The 22496-nt window shown below is 47.5% G+C and overlaps 1 protein-coding gene across 1 annotated transcript; it reads left to right on the top strand.

The window, feature by feature from the left end:
* Positions 1-3617: 3617 nt before the first annotated feature.
* Positions 3618-20753, top strand: LOC117042479. The gene is made up of 8 exons (XM_033142025.1): positions 3618-4446; positions 5259-5379; positions 6054-6878; positions 9361-9425; positions 14416-14463; positions 16499-17386; positions 18498-18636; positions 19701-20753. The coding sequence occupies exons 1-8, from the start codon at positions 3703-3705 to the stop codon at positions 20666-20668; spliced, it is 3798 nt and encodes a 1265-aa protein (XP_032997916.1). The 5' UTR covers positions 3618-3702; the 3' UTR covers positions 20669-20753.
* The last annotated feature ends 1743 nt before the right edge of the window (positions 20754-22496 follow it).

Here is a 22496-nt window from a genome sequence, read left to right as displayed (position 1 = left end):
CAATCAATCAATAATGCCAAAGTAGGCTTCCGCGCTTTTTACAGCTATAAACATTTATGTATCATTAAACCATAAAGAAGGCTGATTGCCGAAGAATTGATGCTTTTGAATTATGGTGCTGGAGGAGACTCTTGAGAGTCCCATGGACTGCAAGAAGATCAAACCTATCCATTCTCAAAGAAATCAGCCCTGAGTGCTCACTAGAAGGACAGATCCTGAAGTTGAGGCTCCAGTACTTTGGCCACCTCATGAGAAGGGAAGACTCCCTGGAAAAGACCCTGATGTTGGGAAAGATGGAGGACACAAGGAGAAGGGGACGACAGAGGATGAGATGGTTGGACAGTGTTCTCGAAGCTACTAACATGAGTTTGGCCAAACTGCGAGAGGCAGTGAAGGATAGGCGTGCCTGGCGTGCTCTGGTCCATGGGGTCACGAAGAGTCGGACACGACTGAACGACTGAACAACAACAACAACATCATTAAACCAGAAGCATATAGACATTTGTACAACATTAAACCACAAGCATCCCTAATTAAAACACGGGATAAAACAATCCCAGTTAATCATCCAGATATAAAGATCCACAATAATTTAAATATACAATAAAGCAACCCCCTATAAACCTTAGCATGTAAGCGCCCCCAGTTATAACAACACAAGAAAGCAATTCTGCTAAAACATACCGGTAGCATGCGTACTCAAAATCCACAATACATCAATTTCATTAAAATATAAGTAGCCGTAACTGAAATAAGTAATTAGACGATCCCATTAACAAAAGAAAAAGGCACACGCGGCAGGCAGGTTGCCACCTTCCCCCTTGGCAGGGATCCTCTGCCTTTGGAAGCCGCGATTCAGGAGGAAGTGGGGAAGCTTCACCGGTTGAATCTCTGCCAATCGTGTCCCGCTAAGAAGAACAAAGGTTGCCAGGCTGGTGGCAGCTAATGAGTTAATGATCCGCTGCCGTGCTAAGAATGAATGAATGAATGAATGAAAATCTGCCCTCCTCCGTCTCCTGCTTTCCTTGTTTAAATCCCTTCTTACACCTCTCACTTTCCTGGTTGGTGGCGGGGAAAGTCAACCCCAAAGGGTTAAAAGCGAAGAGATACTGGCTTCCTAGAGAGGCAACGAGGAAGGCGAGTCCTCCCAGCTCCCTGGGATGGTCCTGAGATGGGTTTTTGAATTTCCTTTTGCTGTAAAAAAAACAACAACAACGAGAGAGGAGAGCAAGATCCAGCCTGGAAAAGGTATTGGGTGGAGGGTGGAGGGATTTGCAAGATCGAGGTTTAGTAAGATCCCCCATCACCACTTTCCTCTGTCTCTCCGCTTTGGCTGGTTGCAAAGGCTGCCTGGTGACCTCAGGAGGGTCGAACTCTGCTCTTCTTTTGGGGAGGGAAGACCTTTTGCAAACGTTAATTCGTTCCCTCTTCTTCTGTGTGTGCAAAGCGTAAATTCCTGCTAAAGTTGCCTATCTGGAGATGTCTCCTTGTGATATAGAAACGCACAAGGCACACAGCAAAATCACTGGGCTGTGTTGGAAGGTGCTGGTCTCTCTCCAAGAGAAGCTGCCTTATACAGGGCATAGGATCATAGAATTGTAGAGCTGGAAAGGGGTCCCCGGGGTCATCTAGTCCAACCCCCTGTGATGCAGGAATCTCAGCGAAAGCATCCCTGACAGATGGCCCTCCAACCTCGGCTTAACATCCTCCCAAGGAAGGAGAGTCCACAACCTCCCTTTAGAACAGATGTTACAGTCAGAAAGTTTTCCCCGATGTTTAGTCGGAATCTCCTTTCTTGCAACTTGAAGCCATTGATTCGGGTCCTACCCTCCACAGCAGGAGAAAACAAGCTTGCTCCATCTTCCATGGGACAGCCCTTGAGATATTTGGTGATGGCTATCATATCTACTGGTTTTCCCAGTAGTAATGTATGGAAGTGAGAGCTGGACCATAAAGAAGACTGATCGCCGAAGAATTGATGCTTTTGAATTATGCTGCTGGAGGAGACTCTTGAGAGTCCCATGGACTGCAAAAAGATCAAACTTATCCATCCTTAAAGAAATCAGCCCTGAGTGCTCACTGGAAGGACAGATCCTGAAGCTGAGGCGCCAGTACTTTGGCCACCTCATGAGAAGAGAAGACTCCCTGGAAAAGACCCTGATGTTGGGAAAGATGAAGGGCACAAGAAGAAGGGGACGACAGAGGATGAGATGGTTGGACAGTGTTCTCGAAGCAACTGGCATAAGTTTGGCCAAACTGGGGGAGGCAGTGGAAGATAGGGGTGCCTGGCGTGCTCTGGTCCATGGGGTCACGAAGAGTCGGACACAACTGAACGACTGAACAACAACAAAAATCATATCTCCTCTCAGTCTCCTCTTTTTCAGGCTAAACATACCCAGCTCCTTCAACCGTTCCTCATAAGGCTTAGTTTCCAGACCCTTGATCATCTTGGTTGCTCTCCTCTGCACACCTTCCAGCTTGTCAATGTCCTTCGTAAATTGTGGTGCCCAGAACTGGACACAGTATTCCAGGTGTGGTCTGACCAAGGCAGGATAGAGTGAGACTAAGACTTCCCTTGATCTGGACACTAGACTTCTGTTAATGCAGTTTAGAATAACATGGGCAGGTTTTTTGCTGCTGCGTCACATGTTAAGCTTTGGTCCATCAAGACCCCTAGATACTTTTCACATGTACTGTTAGTAAGCCAGGTGTCCCCTCATCCTATATTTGTGCCTCTAGTTCTTCTTAATAGGGACCACCTGACATTTGTCCCTATTAAAATTCTTTTTTTTTTTAGCTTGGGCCCAGTTCTCCAATCTGTTAATCTCATTGTGAATTCTGATTCTGTCTTCTGCTGCATTAGCTACCCCTCCCAGTTTGTTGTCAGTCCTTTATTTGTGCTCATTCTCTCTCTCTCTTTTATTTTTTTAATATCATTTTTATTGTTTTTATATTAAAAATTTCACATTTATCTTTCCATTCATTTAACCTTTTGGCCTTTTAGGGCCGTGACTTCCCTCAAACCCTCCACATGATTTTCTAATATCTATTACTTTATACTATACTTCTTAAACATTGCTTTAAATCATCATATCCAACTTAATCACTATAATTTCATATTTACAACGACATTTCTTCGATAATCTACAAAGCTTCTTGCAGTCCTTTCAACGTATTTGATTGAATACCATTGTCTTTTAAATAATTCGTAAATTTAGTCCTGTCTTTGATGAATTCCTGGTCCCGCTGTTCTCGGATTATTCCCGTCATTTTATCCAATTCCGCATACTCCAGTAATTTCACTGTCCATTCTTCCTTTGTCAGTGTTTCTTCATGTTTCCATTTTTGTGCTTTTAAGATTCTCTCCGCAGTCACTGCATATTGGAAAAGTTTAAAGTCTTGTTTTTTAATGTCTGTACCAGTAATGCCCAGTAAGAAGGCTTCTGCTTTTTAAGCAAATGTATATTTCAACATTTTCTTCATTTCGTTATTAATCATATCCCAGAAGCCTTTCACCTTCTTACATTCCCACCACATATGATAAAGGGTACCTTCCTTTTCCTTACATGTGCTCATTCTTTCTCATGACCTTTCTCTCTCTTTTTCCTCAGCCGGAAGCTCTCGTGCCTCCATAGATCACCGGAATCTATTCTGGAATTTTCCGCTCGGTTTTTGTTCCGTCTTCCGTGAACGCTCTCAAATATGAAAAGGGGGGATCAGACCCCCACAGGACCAACATCGGGAGAGGCGGCATCTCCAGGAGCGGCGAGATCCCCTCACGTCCTCCAAGCTGGGAACATCCAAGAATTCCTGAGACGGATGCCGGGGGATCAGATCAAGCAAGAGCCAAGCGAGAGCTCCCTTGAGCTCTGGGAAGTCAAGTGGCAGGAGTTCCTGAAGACGGTGGAGTCTCCTCATCCGGACTGGGGCATCCCAGCCTTTCCAGAGAAGTCCTCGCCGTGGGACGACGCCAAGGGCTTCCTGACCTCCTTCGAGCAGGTGGCCCAAGCCTGCCGGTGGCCCCGGGAGGAGTGGGTGGCCCGACTCCTGCCGGCCCTCAGTGGGGAAGCCGAGCGGGCCTTCCGCAGGCTGCAGGCCCGAGACAGAGAGGATTATGGGAAAGTGAAGGCAGCCATCTTGCGAGGGGACGTCATGAGCCGGGAGAAGATCCGCCAGCATTTCCGGCGCTTCTGCTACCAGGAGGCCGAGGGGCCGAGAGGGGCCTACGTCCGGCTCCAGGAACTCTGCTGCCAGTGGCTGAAATTCGAAAGGCACTCCAAGGAGCAGATCCTGGAGCTGCTGATCCTGGAGCAGCTCTTGACCATCCTGCCAGCCCACATCCAGAGCTGGGTGAGGGAGTGTGGGCCAGAGACCTGCTCCCAGGCGGTGGCCCTGGCCGAGGACTTCCTGTTGAGGCAGGAAGTGGCCCACAGCCAAGAAAGCCAGGTGAGGCCATATGGCCACATTTTCCTTCTTTTTTTAAAATACTAAGTTTTACTAGGGTTTATAAAGAGAAATACAAAGCTTAGTATGAAATACATTTTTTTTAATCTAGACCAAAGTATTAATCTAAATAAGATAAAAACATAGAGAGAGGATAGGGTGGGAAAGAGAGAGAAAGGTAAAGAGAAAGAGACAGAAAAGGTATTAAAAGGGGGAGAAAGATAATAAGGTTCAAAGAATCAGCTATACATTTTTCCTAACTTAGTAGGAGTCAAATACCACCGGTACATCATTCTCATAAAATTTTCTTTCAGTGTACAACATGCCCGTTTGGGGGGATCAAATCTGCAGCCTACTTTGCTCTAACCAACTGAGCTATCCAGAAACTAAAGAACTTCCAATTCTTCATCTGTCTGCTGTATATAAGCAATATTCACTTCATCCACTCCTATATAACACCTAACAACACCACGTTCTATAAACAAACGTTATCTTCAGTCCTCAAATCCAAATGTCATTATTTCATTTTCACGCAAAAGGTCTGGGATCTCCGTCCATCCTTCTTGCCTCCCAACCTCCGGTTCCCTCCAGATACTTTTGAGCTCTAACTCCCATGGCCAATGCTCAGGGAACGATGGCAATTGCAGTCCAAGAACAACAGGCTGAGGACTGCAGGTCCCCCACCATCCCTGAGATATATGGATTTATCTCGTATATGAATTTGCTGATGAGAACTGAGGGACTTGCTCAGACCAAAATCTTCTTCTGAGCAGATCTCAGCTCCGCCTTGACCAGGTTCCTCTCTGCTCTTTCAGGTGACGCTTGAAGAGGTGGCTGGGAGTTCCTCCGAGGAAGGCCGGGGTCCGTCCCTGAACAAGCAGAGACTTCTCTGCATTGACACCAAGCAGGAAGATGACGACGGAGCTGGCTTGCTGGGTATGGGGAGGAAGCAAGTGCCTTTTGTGCATGAGTTTCTCTTATTTGTTTATTTTTATTTTTATTAGTTGTAGTATCAGTCTCTTCAGCCCCAGCAGGCGCTGCAACCTTACAACAGTTTGACTTCAACCCCAAAGGCCCACTCCTCCATTGATTCCCAGATGTCAAAACCAAAAGTATTATTATTATTATTATTATTATTATTATTATTATTATTATTATCAGTTTAAGCATATCAGTGGCTAGAGAGTCAGACTGACTGACCTGTAATGAAAGGGATCACCTTGTTAAATATACGGTCATACCTTAGAAGTCGAACGGAATCCATTCCGGAAGTCCGTTCGACTTCCAAAACGTTCAGAAGCCAAAGCACGGCTTCTGATTAGCTGCAGGAAGCCCCTGAAGCCAATCGGAAGCTGCGCCGGATGTCCGGCTTCTGAAAATCGTTCAAAAACTCACTCACTTCCGGTTTTCGATCGTTCAGGAGCCAAAACATAATACGAGTTCCAAGGCGTTTGGCAACCTTGGTACGACTGTATAAAATGGCACCCGAGGTCTTTGAAAAGAACGTTGCTTTTTCCCCTCTATCAAATAACCGTGTTCCCCCTCTGTCTCCAAGTCTCGTTTCTCTCAAAGCTCTGGGTGTATTTAGGATTCTTTCCTCCTTTCTCCAGCAGCCAAAGGTTGGGTCGCCATCTGCAACGGGGAAGAATACGCGGCGGAAGACTCCGAGGCGGAGTCTTCGCACAGGACATCGGTGTGGAAAACTGAGGAGAGCTTTTCCGAGTGTTGTGAGCAAGAAAATCCCTCAGCGTGCCTGGGAAGAGCAGACGGCCGTCAGGAAAAGCTGGTGGCAGAGGAAGTCGATGGATCGGGTTGCCTGACCCGCACAGAAACCCCGGCTGCAGTCCCGGTAGGAATCGACACCAACCGGAAACGGAGCGTCTGTGGTTCTTATGGCCGGAACGCCATCCTCCCGGCGAGAACTCGGATGGGGGTGAAGCCGGTGAAATGCCAAGTCTGCGGGAAGTACTTCCTTTGCAGCGCAAAACTCCTCGTCCATCAAAGGACCCACGCCGGGGAGAAGCCCTACAAGCGCCTGTATTTCTGTGGCACCGGCGAACCCGGCCAACCCCCCGCCCTCCACAAGATGGTTCCCCCCCGCATCCGTGGCCAGCGGTGGGAAGGGAAGGAAGTTGTGGCCTTGCTGAGCAGCATCAAATCCAGCCCCGCCCTGGCCCTCCTGATGAGCAGCAGCTCCCAGAGGGGACACCAGCACTGGGAGAGGATCAGGGACCAGCTCCAGGCCCAGGGCTTCGTCAGGAACATCGACCAGCTCCGATCGAAGTGGAAGCAGCTGAAGACGGACTTCTTTGCAGCCGGGCGGCCTGCCGCTGAAGGGAGGGAGAAGCCTGCGGTCATCCCCCCGTATTTCAACCGGATGCGGGCCGTGTGGGACGCGGCGGGGCGCCCCCCCTTCAAGGACCGTCACCTGCCGGGTAAGTGGTGTGGGAATGTTAAGGGATGTGGGGCAGGATATATTGTTTAAGATATCCTGTCCCAACTTGTAACTTGTGTTTACAAGTTCTATAATATCTGCAGAGTTAACATTCCCTTTTTAGCACATACACAGCGGATAGCTAGCACAGACTCGCTAGAGTCATTAGAAATATTGTCCTGGTGCCTTCCCCTTTTAATCCCTCTTTTAATAAGACACTACACAGTCCTCAGTAAAGTATAAAATGTTTACTCACAAGAAATCATCTGTTCACACAAAGGATCCCAGAGGCAGACTTAAAAGTTACTAAACAGTATATATGTGGTGACTATCTCCTTATGGGAGAAAGTCCCCTTTTTCTTCTCTTGGCCTAGAGATCTTAGTAATGCTGCTGTTAAGATGGCAATGAGAGAGAGAAGACTGAAGAGACAAAATGGAGGCCCGGCCTGTGGTTCTTCAAGGAGAGGCCGCACCCATCTCAAGTTACATACAAGGAAGTTTTGTCTCAGTCCAGGAAGGCAGGAAGTTCCGGCTGGAGGACTGAGACAACCTTTATGTCTACTCGAGCAAAAGTTGTGTTTGACTGCTCCTGTCCTTTTTACATCCCACAAGTGGGAGCTTTATGTCAGGGGAGGGTGCCAGCAGCAGGCGTCAGTGACGTTAACTCTTGATTCAAAGAAACAACCAGCTCCAAAGGCCAGGCCTAGTAAGCGCAGCAACACAGATCCCGGTAGATCTTGCCCCAATGAGGCAGCTTGTGAGAGCTGAAGGTCCCACCTTCCTACAGCTCTTCTCCTCTCCCAAATAAAATAACGGCGTGTTCGCGTGTGTGTGGTCTCTGTGCGCCTTGGTGGTGAACGTGCCTCGTGTCCCTTCTTCTGCCAAGGGCAGAAGCTGTAGAGGCTGGGTTTTTAAGTATTATTAGATTTAAGGTGTGTGTGTGTGTGTCTCATAAGAAAGACAACGACCGCCCTCGCTCTTCGCTGTTTGGCAGAGCCCTGTGGAAAAGGCACTCTGCACATGCTTGCTGCTACTCCTCCCCTGCTCCTCTTCCCCCTCCGCTTCGCCTCTCCTGGTATGTCCCGTGTAGGACCACCCCTGTCTCTGCTCTGCCCTCTTCATACCTCTCCTGGTTCTGGGAGACCAGCAGGGAGCGGAGTAATAATATAATAATAATTTGCTATTTATACCCAGCCCATCTGGCTGGGTTTCCTCATGCACTCTGAGCGGCTTCCAACAGAGTATTAAAAGCACCCTAAAACATCAGACATTAAAAACTGCCCTAAACAGGGCTGCCTTCAGATGTCTTCTAAAAGTCAGGTAGTTGTTCATTTCCTTGACGTCTGATTGGAGGGCGTTCCATAGGGTAGGAACCACTACCGCGAGAAGGCCCTCTGCCTGGTCCCCTGTCATAGCAGGAGGAGGAGACACCCATGACCAGCGGTCGGCAACGAAGACCGTTTTACTGCCCCATAAGGTGCCCCCGAGCCGCCCACTTGGCGAGTCCCCCGTCCGCTGCGCTAAACCAGCACAGTGCGGTGCGGGAAATTGCCAAGCGGCGCTGGAAATTGTGTCTGCGCATGCCCAGACGCTGAAGATTGCTTCTGTGCAGGTGCGATTTCCGGTGTCTGGGCATGCGCAGAAATGATTTCCGGCACCACAGACATGCACAGACGCAATTTTTGGCGCTCTGCCGGTCCGGCCCATGGACGATCTCCTCAGGACTGATCCAGCCCATGGCCAATAAGCCTTGCTGCCCCCTGCCCATGACTCCTCACCAGCCTCTTGGCCTTCCTCATCCCACCCTCCTGCTTCAGCTTCTGCCTTTGATTCTGGGCTTTTCTCTGCCACCTCCTCCCCCCAGTCTTCTCCCTCTGACCACCCATCGCCGTCCCACCACCACACCCCTGGCTCTGAGCCTCCTTCCCTTGGGGGGGTTCTCTGGCTGGTGCCTCCCGCCACTCCTCAGCATCCAGCCAGTCCATTACACTTAGCTGGCTGGCGATGATCGCGATGAGCTTCTGCAGTCCAATATGCACATTTGTTTAACAACTTGCCCAGTCGTAGGTGACCAGGAAGATCTTCCAGGCGAGCGAGCTTCGCCTTGGAGGGGCAGGTTGCTCCATCCCTCCTCTGCCAGACTGCTTGTTTCCCCAAATGTTAATTACAACTGAGTTTGCCCATCCGCTGGGTAATGTTGAGCATCGATTCCACCAGTCCGTTAATAGTGACTCAGCATGCCAGTGGGTGTTGAGTGTCCGTTGGCAAAGAGGCGGAATGGAGTACGGAAGGAGGGCGTGGCTGGCTGAACACCACAAGCAGAGCACTCCATTCCGTTGGCAACGTCTCCTCGTGGTTCCCTGCTTGGCTCTTCATAATGGGGGTCGTGGCAAGGGCCCAGCCCCGTGTATCCCAGTGAGGAGACCGCGAGATGTCATGGTCCGTCCGCAGTGAAACGGCCTTCTCCCTCTGTCCCCTTTCAGCTTCTTACCGAGCCCAGAGGCGTGAGCTGGAGAGATGTGAGGAAGATGACGAGGACGACATGGAGGTACAAGGCCCCTCCTGCTAACGGACGAGGGGGGCACCCGGAATCGAGGAAAGACAAGCCTTCTGTGAGGTCCTATGAACCAGTAGCCAAGCGCCACAACCAGGAGGGGCACCGTTGGGAACTCGAGTGGCCCATGTAAGAATAACGGAACAGTCTTCATTTGTCTAGTCTGTTTTTAGCACGTAATGTTGCTTCGCTGGTAAGGCTGACAACAACCCTGAGGGGTAGGCCAGTAATTATTGTTATTCATATAATTTGGACCTATTTTTATTCCTTAATGTGCTTAACATTACATAGCAGACATCAACCCTGAGAGGCGAGTAAGTTGTAACTCTCATTTTATTTTATTTTATTCCCCCCCTTTTTTTTACCAAGCTTGTCAGCTTGACAACATCCATGTGAGGCAGGACAGTAAATTCAGAGCTATAATTTAGAGCTTTAAAAAAACTACTTAACAGCCTTAATGATATTTAACTAGTCATCCTGACAACAGTCATGAGAGATAAGCCAATAAGTATCGTTACTTTTTCCAGGGAACTTTGGGAATTGTAGCTCAGCACCTGTAAGGAAACTGCAGCTCCCAGAATCCCTTGGGGGAAGCCATGTTACTGTTTAAAGTGGTACCATCGTGTGTGTGGTTGTGAACATTACCTTGATGACTGCTAAAGTCTTGCAGAATGGATTTTATCTTAACCCTCTTCTCTCCTGTCGTCTCGGTTATTCATTTCTCTTTCCCCCGCCTCAACAGTTGACCAGTTGGTGGTCCTTGAAACCAGGGGTCTCAAGATGCAGGTGACTTCGCCTCCTGAGAAGGTGGGGAGAGACCAACGAAGTGCCCCCCTCCTTCTGTCTCTCATGAAGCAGACTACAGCCACCTCCGTCCCTGGCAGAGACCATCGCTGAGAAGGAAGATGACCTGATCTCTCCCATGCCAGGCTCTCTCCTCAAATGGCTCATTCCAAGGCACCGGCCCTCTTGCTTTTCCCATTTGACTATCAATTCCACATTTCATTAACGAGAGGAGGGGGGGGAATTAAAAATCAGTGGTTTTGAATAAGCTTTTGTGCTCTTGTTTCTTCCGTTTGTTTGAAACTAAAATTGTATCCAAGTTCGGGTTGCCGTATTTCTATAAGTGAAATTCAAGACACAGAAGTTCTTGAGCTTTTTGGGGGGTTGGAGAAACTCAAAGTTCTTGACCTTTTTATATCTAGGAAACTTCTTCAGCTTTTTTTTAGACAATCAACCTTGAAATCGCCGGTTCTCCTCCCACCGGATGGCAACCTTAATCAGAGTTGACGAGAAAGAACTTGTGGTTCTATCCCTTTCACAAATTGTTCATGTTCAGGGCAGCTTCAGAAAGGTTCGCATTCCTTAACTCGACTTCATTATCATTATCATTATCTTAAGATTTAGTGTCAGGAATTAATGTAGTCCTGGACACAGCAGAGTTAACCGCAGGTTTTCTGGAAGCTTCTGGCTGTAGAGCATTAACTGGACAGCACAACGCAGGAACTCAGCAACTCACTTGGATAACTATATACAGTATTTATTGAAGCAACTAGTATCCATAAGTTACTATGTACAGACTTTACAAATAATAATAATAATAATAATAATAATAATAATAATAATATTTATTATTTGTACCCCGCCCATCTGGCTGGATTTCCCCCAAATAAACAAAACATAAAATCTCTCCTCTCTGTCTCTCTCTCTCAACCTTCAGTACACCATTAACAACCAACCAACACAGCTCTCACACAGAGCTCATTCTTTAGGAACTCATTGACCAATCACAGGCCGTTGCTAAGGGTCTGAAAAGAGAGCAGATCTTGGCTTTCTGCCAACTGGTAATTGCTACAGAGAACTGGTAATTGCTACAGAGGTGATAAGCTGACTTTCTGCACGTAGGCACTTTGAAATCTCTAACAGTTCGCAGGCTGGCTCTGCCTCAAGATCTGGGGCAGGGAACTTCGGACAGCAACTTAGGCCACATCCCCACCATACATTTAAGGTGCCATGGTGCCACTTCCATCGCCATGGCTTCCCCACAAGGAATCATGGGAGCTGTAGTTTGTTACGGGTTCTCAGAGCTGTCTGGAGAACCCTGTTCCCCTCACAGAGCTACAGTTCCCAGTTTTCCCTGAAAAGAGAGGGTTGGTTGTTAAACCACTCTGGGAATTGTAGCACGGAAGGTCTCCTCACAACTCTCAGCAGATCCCAGAATTCTTTGTGGGGAAGCCATGACTGTTAAAAGTGGCGTCACAGTGCTTTAACCGCAGAGTAGGAATGCAGCCAAAGTACGAGACGAGTGTGGAAGGAAAATGGCAGGATAAATTAAATAGGGTGGGAACAATACTTTTGAGAGATGTAGCCTAAAATAATTATTATTCTAATATAAAAGGGGCAGATGGGGCTCGTCCATTTGGTAAGACACCCATCTAGGAGAAGAAAATAATAATAATAATAATAATAATAATAATAATAATAATAATAATAATAATAATTTATTTGTACCCTGCCCATCTGGCTGAGTTTCCCCAGCAAATCTGGGTGGCTCCCAATCGAGTGTTAAAAATAATACAGCATTAAATATTGAAAACTTTCCTAAACAGGGTTGCCTTCAGATGTCTTTTAAAAATAGGGTAGCTGCTTATTTCCTTGACCTCTGATGGAAGGGCGTTCCACAGGGCGGGTGCCACCACCGAGAAGGCCCTCTGCCTGGTTCCCTGGAACCTTACTTCTCGCAATGAGGGAACTGGCAGAAGGCCCTCGGCGCTGGATCTCAGTGTCCGGGCTGAATGATGGGGATGGAAACGCTCCTCCAGGTATACTGGACCGAGGCCGTTTAGGGCTTTAAAGGTCAGCACCAACACTTTGAATTGTGCTCGGAAACGTACTGGGAGCTAATGTAGATCTCTCACGACCGGTGTTATGTTGTCCCGGCGGCCGCCCCCAGTCACCAGTCTAGCTGCCGCATTCTGGATTAATTGCAGTTTCTGGGTCACCTTCAAAGGTAGCCCCACGTAGAGCGCATTGCAGTAGTCCAAGCGGGAGATAACCAGAGCATGCACCACTCTGGCAAGACAGTCCGCAGGCAGGGAGGGTCTCAGCCTGCGTATCAGGTGGGGCTGCATCAATTCTTCGACGATCAGTCTTCTTTATGGTCTAGCTCTCACTTCCATACATCACTACTGGGAAAACCATAGCTTTAACTATACGGAACTTTGTCAGCAAGGTGATGTCTCTGCTTTTTAAGATGCTGTCTAGGTTTGTCATTGCTTTTCTCCCAAGAAGCAGGCGCCTTTTAATTTCGTGACTGCTTTCACCATCTCCAGTGATCATGGAGCCCAAGAAAGCAAAATCTCTCACTGCCTCCATTTCTTCCCCTTCTATTTGCCAGGAGGTGATGGGACCAGTGGCCACGATCTGAGTTTTTTTGATGTTGAGCTTCAGACCATATTTTGCGCTCTCCTCTTTCACCCTCATTAAAAAGGTTATTTAATTCCTCCTCACTTTCTGCCAACAAGGTTGTAGAAAGTTCCAGTTCTACAGTTCTGTAAATCGATGATTCTATTAAAAAAAACTAGGTGCACTCTTCCTCATGCCCCCAAAACTACTGGGCTTTTTTTATTCACACCAAGGACTTTTGACATTTTTTTATCCAAATCGGAGATGTCCTAGTTTTGCTTTGTTTTTGTTTTTTAAAACAAAATAAAATAAAAAATTCTTTCCAGTAGCACCTTAGAGACCAACTAAGTTTGTTCTTGGTATGAGCTTTCGTGTGCATGCACACTTCTTCAGATACACTGAGACGGAAGTCACCAAACCCTTAAATACAGTGAGGGAGTGGGGAGGGGTATTACTCAGAACGGGGGTGGGGGGTGGGAATGGGTGATCAGCTGATAGGTGTGGAAAACCTGTTGAAGACTCAATTAGTCTTGCAGGGAAGTCAAGGGGTGAGATGGCTAAAGATAGCTTTGTTATGTATAATGAGATAAGAATCCAATGTCTTTGTTCAGACCAGGTTTCTCCATGGTTTTAAGTTTGGTGATTAGTTGCAATTCAGCCACTTCTCTTTCCAGTCTATTTCTGAAATTTCTTTGTATTAAGACAGCTACATTGAGATCTTTTATAGAATGTCCTGGGAGATTGAAGTGTTCTCCTACTGGTTTCTCTGTCTTGTGATTCCTGATATCATATTTATGTCCATTTATCCTTTGGCGTAGGGTTTGGCCTGTTTGTCCAATATAGAGAGCTGAAGGGCACTGTTTTTTAAGTTACAGGTGGGTAGCCGTGTTGGTCTGCCATAGTCGAAACAAAATAGAAAATTCTTTCCGGTAGCACCTTAGAGACCAACTGAGTTTGTTCTTGGTATGAGCTTTCATGTGCATGCACACTTCTTCAGATACACTGAAACAGAAGTCACCAGATCCTTAGTAATCCACCCTTCTTAGTAATACCCCTCCGCACTCCCTCACTATATTTAAGGATCTGGTGACTTCTGTTTCAGTGTATCTGAAGAAGTGTGCACGCACACGAAAGCTCATACCAAGAACAAACTCAGTTGGTCTCTAAGGCAGTGTTTTTCAACCACTGTTCCGCGGCACACTAGTGTGCCGCGAGATGTTGCCTGGTGTGCCGTGGGAAAAATTACTTTATACATAGTCAATATAGGCAGAGGTAAATTTTTTAACATTTTCTAATGGCGGTGTGCCTTGTGATTTTTTTCATGAAACAAGTGTGCCTTTGCCCAAAAAAGGTTGAAAAACACTGCTCTAAGGTGCTACTGGACAGAATTTTCTATTTTGTTTCCACTGTTTTTTAAGACAGCGATGCCCCGAAAGGGTTAAGCTGAAGGAGTTTTCCCTCCTGCTTCCTAGAGAGGAGAAGAGAGAGGGATGGAAAGGGATTTTCCTGTAGTGGGGGGAAAGGGGGAGTGGGCTGGCTGCATTGCCTTGCCTTGCCTTGCCTTGCCTTTCATCTGCAGGAAGACTGGAGAAAGAGGCAGGAGCTGCGCAAAGGCCCGGCCAAGGAGGTGAATCATTGCAGGGGGCTGCTGGGGGGAGGCAGGCAAAGAACTGGGAAGGGAGCATTGGGGGTCATCTGGAAGGGAAGGGGGGCAAACCAGAAGGAGGGGTAGAAAATGAGGAGGGGGGAGAGAGAAGCTCGTTCAGATCCCACCACCACCACAAACAGGATTATATCCCCACTCAGCCCCTTTCAGATCCAGCAAGAGCTTTGCACAAATGCAGGGTTGGGGGGCTGGTTCAAATGGGGATAATGGGGGGCACTGCCCCACCAGTTCAGCCATACGAACCTGGTGCCTATATCAGACCCTCCAAGTGTCCCGGATTTAGAGAAGCCACCCCAGTTCCTGATTTGATCCCGGAATGTCCCGCTTTCTATTTTCATTGGAGAAATGTTTGGGGGGGGGGGGCTACACTATATAGGAAAAATAAAATTTAAAATTAAAAAAATCCTTCCAGTAGCACCATAGAGACCAATTAAGTTTGTTCTTGGTATGAGCTTTCGTGTGCATGCACACTTCTTCAGATACACTGAAACAGAGGTTTTTAAGGGTCTGGTGAAGTGTGCATGCACACGAAAGCTCATACCAAGAACAAACTTAATTGGTCTCTATGGTGCTACTGGAAGGATTTTTTTTATTTTGTTTTGACTATGGCAGACCAACACGGCTACCTACCTGTAACTATATAGGAAAGACAGCTCTGTAAAAGGGAAGCTTAATTTATGGTTGCCAGGTGTCCACTCTTTGAGTGGACAGTCCACTTTTTCCACATTATGTTCACTATTTTTTCCCACAAAATAGTGGACTTTTTTTTTATTCAAAAGCTTTACGATGAAATGGTATTTTAATACGTGTTAAAATGTTTGTAAGAAAAATATATAATTTAATTTAAACCCCCCCCCCCCCCGTTTGTCCGCTTTTTTTTGGAAGCAGACCTGGCAACCCTAGAAGCTTTTAATGTTCGATTGTGTTTTTAATATTTTGTCGGGGAGCCGCCCTGAGTGGCTGGGGCAGCCCAGTCAGATGGGTAGCCTATAAATAATAAAATTATTGTTATTATATTTTGAGTCAGCCCAGTTCATAGAATCGTAGAGTTGGAAGGGACCACGAGGGTCTTCCAGTCCAACCCCCTGCAATGCAGGGATCTTTTGCCCAACGTGGGGCTCGAACCCATAACTTTGAGATTTAGAGTCTCCTTTGCCCAGTATTGTTTACACTGGCCGGCAGTGGCTTTCCTCGGGTTTCGGGCGGAGGGTCTATAAGATCTGAGGACAATCAAAGAAACATTAGAACATTTCCTTTGTCTCGAGTTTGCTTGCCTCAAATCAGCCCTAATGTAAACGAGATTCCCCAGCAAAAGCAAGCTCACACCTCTCAGTGAGTTTGTACACGTACTTAAGGTGCGTATGTAAGAGGCTCGTTTAGAATTATATTTTGGGATGTTCTTACACAGCTTCATTGTTTTATACTTTCCGTACGTCCCACGATCATGTTATAAAATAGTTGCGTTGCGTGTTTTAAATCAAGCACTGCTAAGAGTTGTTACTTTTTCTTCTCCAATGTGCTTCTTATCAATAATAATAATTTTAAAAATCCTGGTGTGGCATGAGCAAATTTTTATTCTCAAAGTGTGTCCCTGAGAAACAAAGTTTGAGAACCACTGCCATGGGGGATTAGAACTCGAGACCTTCTGAGTGCAAGGCAGATTTCTACCACTGAATTACAGCCTTTCCTTGTCCGACTAGCCCCTCCCTCTCTTCCTCCCTCCCTCTCTTCCTCCCTCCCTCCCTCTCTTTCTTTCTTTATTTCTTTTTAGTGTGTCCCATCCACTTCCAGGCAGTATTAATGCAGTAATAATAAGGAGGCATGGCAGCTTGTAGCTTCTACACAAAGTTGCACAATCCCCATTCTCTCCTGCAGCTGACCACAATCTTCCCTTATAGTCAGATTTCTCAGAAAGAAAAGAAAAGAAAAATGGGGAGAGATCATTTATTCCAGCCCTACAAGAGGCTCTGTCAATTTCTTTCTCTCTGTTTTTCAGGCCCAAAGTGTGGCGCCCCCGCCTTGCTCACTGTGGGGTTTTTTTCTGGAATTTTCCACAGCACACATTTGCCCAGGGATGAAGATGGAGGAGGAACACCCTGCAGCCTGGGGAGAAAGAGAGGAGCCGGAGGGAACAAGGAAAGCCGCTCGTGCCCTCTTGGATGCTGGTGGCAGCAAACCCAGGATGGATTTGAAGGCGCAGAGTGAACTCCCCAAAGCAAGGCATTCGGGGAACGCCGAGGGGTTCCTTGAAAGGGGGACCCCACATCGCGTGAAGGAGGAATCAGAAGAAGGCTTGGCCCATTGCTGGGAAGCCCAGTGGCAGGAGTTTTTGAGGACAGTGGAGTCCCCTCACTCGGAATGGGGGGTCCCCCAGTTGCCGGAGGAGCCCACCCCCTGGGACGACGCCAAGGGCTTCCTGGCCTCCTTCGAGCAAGTGGCCGAAGCCTGCCGGTGGCCCAAGGTGGAGTGGGCGGCCCGACTCCTGCCGGCCCTCAGGGGAGAAGCCGAGTGGGCCTTTGAGAGGCTGGACGCCGGAGACAGAGAGGATTATGGGAAAGTGAAGGCAGCCATCTTGAGAGGGGACGCCTTGAGGAGGGAGAAGCTGCGCCAACACTTCAGGCACTTCTGCTACCAGGAGGCCGAGGGGCCCAGCGGCGCCTACAGCCATCTCCAGGAGCTCTGCCAGGGGTGGCTGAAAGTGGAGAGGCACTCGAAGGAGCAGATCCTGGAGCTGCTCATCCTGGAGCAGTTCCTGGCCATCCTGCCAGCGGAGATCCAGAGCTGGGTCAGGGATCGGGGCCCGGAGACCTGCTCCCAGGCGGTGGCCCTGGCAGAAGGTTTCCTGTTGAGGCAGCGGGAGACTCGGGTCAATCTGGAAAGCCAGGTGGGACCACTTCGCTGTGGTTAGTGTTAATGTCGGTGGCCTGGCCTAGTCCGGCTTGTGGGCTTCCCGTTGGGGCATCTCCTTGGCCACTGTGAGAACAGGACTAGGCAGGCCTTTGGCCTGATCCAGGCTCCTTAGATCCCCTTACAGTCCTGCACACTAGCAGCCAACCCGACTGCCAGCCCTTACTCGGGGGAAAACCTTATGTAGTTACCATCCACACAGAAGAAGGAAGGTATCAGGAAATCATACAGAACTGTAGAGTTGGAAGGGACCCCCAAGGGTCATCTAGTCCAACCCCTTGCAATGCAGGAATCTCAGCTAAAGCATCCATGACAGATGGCCATCCAACCTCTGCTTAAAAACCTCCAAGGAAGGAGAGGGAGACTGTTCCACTGTCCAAACAGCTCTTACTGTCAGAAAGCTCTTCCTAATGTTTAGTCAAAATCTCCTTTCTTGGAGCTTGAAGCCATGGGTTCGAGTCCTACCTTCTGGAGCAGAAGAGAAGCATTCTCCCTCTTCCATGTGACAGCCCTTGAGATATTTGAAGATGGCTCTCATGCCTCCTCTCGGCCTCCTCTTTTCCAGGCTAAGCATACCCATCTCCTTCAACCGTTTCTCATAAGGTTTGGTCAGTGTATTGATGACTATTGAACAGAAAGTTGGTGGTTCGAGCCCACCCAAGGATGGCTGCGGGCAGGATTCCTGTATTGCAGGGGGTTGGACTAGATGGCCCTTGGTGTCCCTTCCAGCTCTAACATGCTATGATTCTACGGTGGGCCGCAGAGGAACCTCTAGTTTTGCAGTAGTACAGAAGTGGGGGAAACCAGTCCCAGGAAGACTGAGCGTGCTTAGTGGGTGCAGAATGCTGATTGGCAGTAGGGCAAGGAACCTGGGGACGGGATGAAACGGTATGGCTGGAAAAGGGCCTGGCTGGCATCCTGAACGGCGGCATTTTGTTGCACAGTCCGTCTTGCACCTAAACACGCCTTGAGTCCTGATTCCTCCCCTCTGCATGGCAATGAGGTCGTAAAGGCAGGATGGAGGACACAAGCAAACCTTTGCTTCTGAACCTTTCCCTAATGCAAGAGAGATGCTGTGCTTGTTGCAGGTGGTCTTTGAGGAGAAGGAGGAGGTGGCGGCGGCAGCTGCTGCAGGTTCCTCCATGTCTGGCCAGGCGCCGCCTGAGGCTGGGGAGAAGCAGCCGCATGCAGCAGCCAAGGAGGAAGAGGACAAGGAGGACCTGCTGGGTAAGGAGAGGAGAGTTTTCCATGTGTGCCTTGGATAGTTTGACATTCCTTGCTGGGCTGACCTCCGGAAGCTACTCTCCGCTTTTCTATCTCCAGAGCCTATCTGGCTGAGTTTCCCCAGGAAATCCCTGCATATTTTACAAAAAAAACCTACACCATTCAGTATTCCATTACTGTATTGCCTCCATCAAAACTTGTTTACACTGTTGAATTTATCTGAATGCTGCCAGCGTTTTCAGCTGTACACAGTTATTTCCCATATTTTCAACAAACGTATGTTCTTTTTGTTCTCTTATTCTATATGTTGAGTCTGCAAGCTGCGCATATCCCATCACTTTAAATTGCCATTCTTCTTTAGTTTGGGACCTCATTCGTTTTCCATTTTTTGGCTAACAAAACACAGGCTGCAGTAGAGGCATACATAAATAACCTTTCTTTTTTTACACCTAGGAATTTCAGTCTGAATTATTCCCAACAGAAAGGACTCTGGTTTTGGGAGGGGGGAAGTACTTTTAAACATTTTTTTCAGTTCATTATGTATCATTTCTCAATACTCTTACAGGTGAAACTCGAAAAATTAGAATATCGTGGAAAAGTCCATTTATGTAAGCAACTGTTTTCATTAGCTACTGGAGTTTAATATATGAGATAGACTCATGACATGCAAAACGAGATATGTCAAGCCTTTGCTTGTTATAATTGTGATGGTTATGGCGTGCAGCTGATGAAAACCCCAAAGTTGAAATTGTTAATTTGGGGTTCTCATCAGCTGTACGCCATAATAATCACAATTATAACAAATAAAGGCTTGACATATCTCGCTTTGCATGTCATGAGGCTATCGCATATATTAGTTTCACCTTTTAAGCTGAATTACTGAAAGAAACGAACCTTTCCACGATATTCTAATTTTTCGAGTTTCACCTGTAACTTTTTGCAAGTCCACCACATATGAAAGAACGTTCCTGTTCTATGAGTATTATTAAGGAGGTCTGTGATTGATTCATCCCTGGTTTTGAATGATTCATTCATGGCTTTTATCAATGTTTCTTTCTTCATTTCAGATGGTGGTGTGTGGGAGAGCGACGATGAAGGTGAACCTCGCAGGACGTCCTCAGAAGCAGGCCAGCAGGAGGCACTGAAAGAGAACTACTGGAATCAAGACAGATCGAAGAGGCCAGAGGGAATCCACGTGGAGAAGGGCGGAGATAAAGCCATTCCTTGCCAGGACGGAGACTTCCGTGAAATCGTAGTTCAAGAAGAACAGCAAGCAGAGAAGAGGAGGAACAAGTGCCTCAGTGCACATTGGAGAATCCACACAGGGGAGAAAACCAACAAAAGTTTGAAGTTTGGGAAGAGCTTCAGCCAGCACAGAAGCGTCGCAGAATATCAGGTGCTCCACTCAGGGGTGAAGCCGTATAAATGCTTGGAATGTGGAAAGAGCTTCAGTCAGAGCACACATCTCACGTCCCATCAACGAATCCACACAGGGGAGAGGCCATACAGCTGTTCGCACTGCAGCAAAAGCTTCAACCAGAGCACCAGCCTTATCCAACACCAGAGAATTCACACCGGCGAGAAACCGTACAAATGCGCCGAGTGTGAAAAGAGCTTTCGCCATAGCACGAGCCTCACATCGCATCAGAGAATCCATACCGGGGAGAAACCGTACAAGTGTTCCGACTGTGGGAAGGGGTTTTGTAACCAGTCCGGCCTTATTAACCACAAGACAATTCACACAGGGGAGAGGCCGTATAAATGCTTGGAGTGCGGGAAATGTTTCAGTCAGAGTACGCACCTTACGTCACATCAGAGAATCCACACGGGAGAGAGACCGTATAAATGTTCGGACTGCAGCAAGACCTTTTGCGACCAGTCAGGCCTTGTTAAACATCAAAGGATTCACACGGGGCAGAAGCCATATAAATGCTTAGCGTGTGGAAAGAGCTTCAGCCAGAGCACAAATCTTATTCGGCATCAGAGAATTCACACAGGAGGTGAAGCCCCCATATTAACTTCCCCGTACTCTTAAGAGTAGCAGATGAGGTCCTGCTCCAACCATCTTTGGTTTTGGAGACCTGAACAGCTGGGTCTCTTCCATGGTTGCTCCTTTGTGGGACACCTGCTTTAATGCCCGTGACTCATTTGTGGTTTTATACTCAGTTAGTTGGATGGCTTTTAACTGCATGTTTCCATTAATTAGTTTGTAATGACCTGGATTGTTGTGTAGAGGGCCTTCTTGGTAGTGGCTCCCTCCCTGTGGTACGTCCTCCCTTCAAATGTCAAGGAGATAACTTTTACACAACTTTTAGAAGACATTCGAAAGCAACCCTGTATCAGGAGGTTTTTAATAGATCAATGTTTTTATTATGTTTTTAGATCTGCTGTAAGCTGCCCAGGGTGGTTGGGGAAACCCAGCCAGTTGTGTGGGGTATGAATAATAAAATTAATATTATTTCATGTCGGCTGCCTAGGGCAAGGTTTGCCAACACAGTGTCCATGGGTGCCTGGATGCCCATCAGAACCCCTGAGCCTCTTGCGCTTTCCATTCAAAAGGTTGGCAGTTCGAATCCCTGCTAAGGAGTGAGCTCCCGTTGCTCTGTCCCAGCTCCTGCCAACCTAGCAGTTCGAAAGCACGCCAGTGCAAGTAGATAAATAGGTACCGTTGCGGTGGGAAGGTAAACGGCATTTCCATGCGCTCTGGTTTCCGTCACAGTGTCCCATTGTGCCAGAAGCGGTTTAGTCATGCTGGCCACATGACCCGGACAATGGACAAACGCCGGCTCCCTTGACCTGAAAGTGAGATGAGCGCCACAACCCATAGTCGCCTTTGACTGGACTTAACTGTCCAGGAGTCCTTCACCTTTTACCTCTATGGCACCTGTGAAAGGTCTCACCAAATATCTTAAGATTTAGTGTCAGGAGTATAACGTATTCCTGGACACCGCAGAGTTAGACGCAGACTTTTCTGGAAGCTTCTGGCTGTTGTGTAATTAACTGGTCAGCACAACGCAGGAACTCAGCAACTCACTGGATAACTATATACAGTATTTATTGAAGCAACTAGTATCCATAAGTTACTATTTACAGACTTTACAAAATAAAAGAAACAAAACATAAAATCTTTTCCTCTCTGTCTCTCTCTCTCTAGACTGACCACGTTCTCTACACCAACCACACACTAACCACACAGCTCTCACACAGAGCTGTCTTTAGGAACTCATTGACCAATCACAGGTCATTGCTAAGGGTCTGAGAGAGAGCAGATCTGGGCTTTCTGCCAACTACTAATTGCTTGGAGATAGACAGCTGCATTTCTGCACGTAGGCAACTCTGAAATCTCTAACAAAATATCCCCTCAAAAACCCGCAATGTAGGAGAGACTATTTGTTCTTCCTGCTCAGTTGCTGTTTGTACTGTCTCAGCCTCTCCTACGTTGAACATGCCCACTTCAAACATGTCCACATTTAATTGGATGCTAGGACAAACACCTGCCCTCCTTCCTGCTCTGAACAGAGGAGAGGTGCAAAGTTTCTCTCCATGAGCGAGCACTGTGAACGGCTGATGTAGGTGCCTCCCCCCCCCACCATTAATCGGGGGAGGTCCTGTCTTTTTTCTCTCTTGCATGTGGTAGCCACTTTGTGTTATGCACCCTCCCCCCAAACAATGCCCTGTCCAATGAAAGTGTTGTGTCTGTAAGCCAATGAATTTTAAAGGGCCTCCAACATGGGCATCTTATCCACATTTAATGGATGGATGGATGGATCCATGTCAAGTTTTGAACACGCTCATTAATAGCTCTTGTCTTTTGTGGATTTTTTTAAAGCATAAAAAAATCACATTTTAAACTATGCGTTTTA

This window comes from Lacerta agilis, chromosome 2 (genome assembly GCF_009819535.1).
Source record: "Lacerta agilis isolate rLacAgi1 chromosome 2, rLacAgi1.pri, whole genome shotgun sequence".
NCBI lineage: Eukaryota > Metazoa > Chordata > Lepidosauria > Squamata > Lacertidae > Lacerta > Lacerta agilis.
Note: the sequence above shows the minus strand (reverse complement) of the source record. Positions and strands in the feature narration are given on the sequence as shown.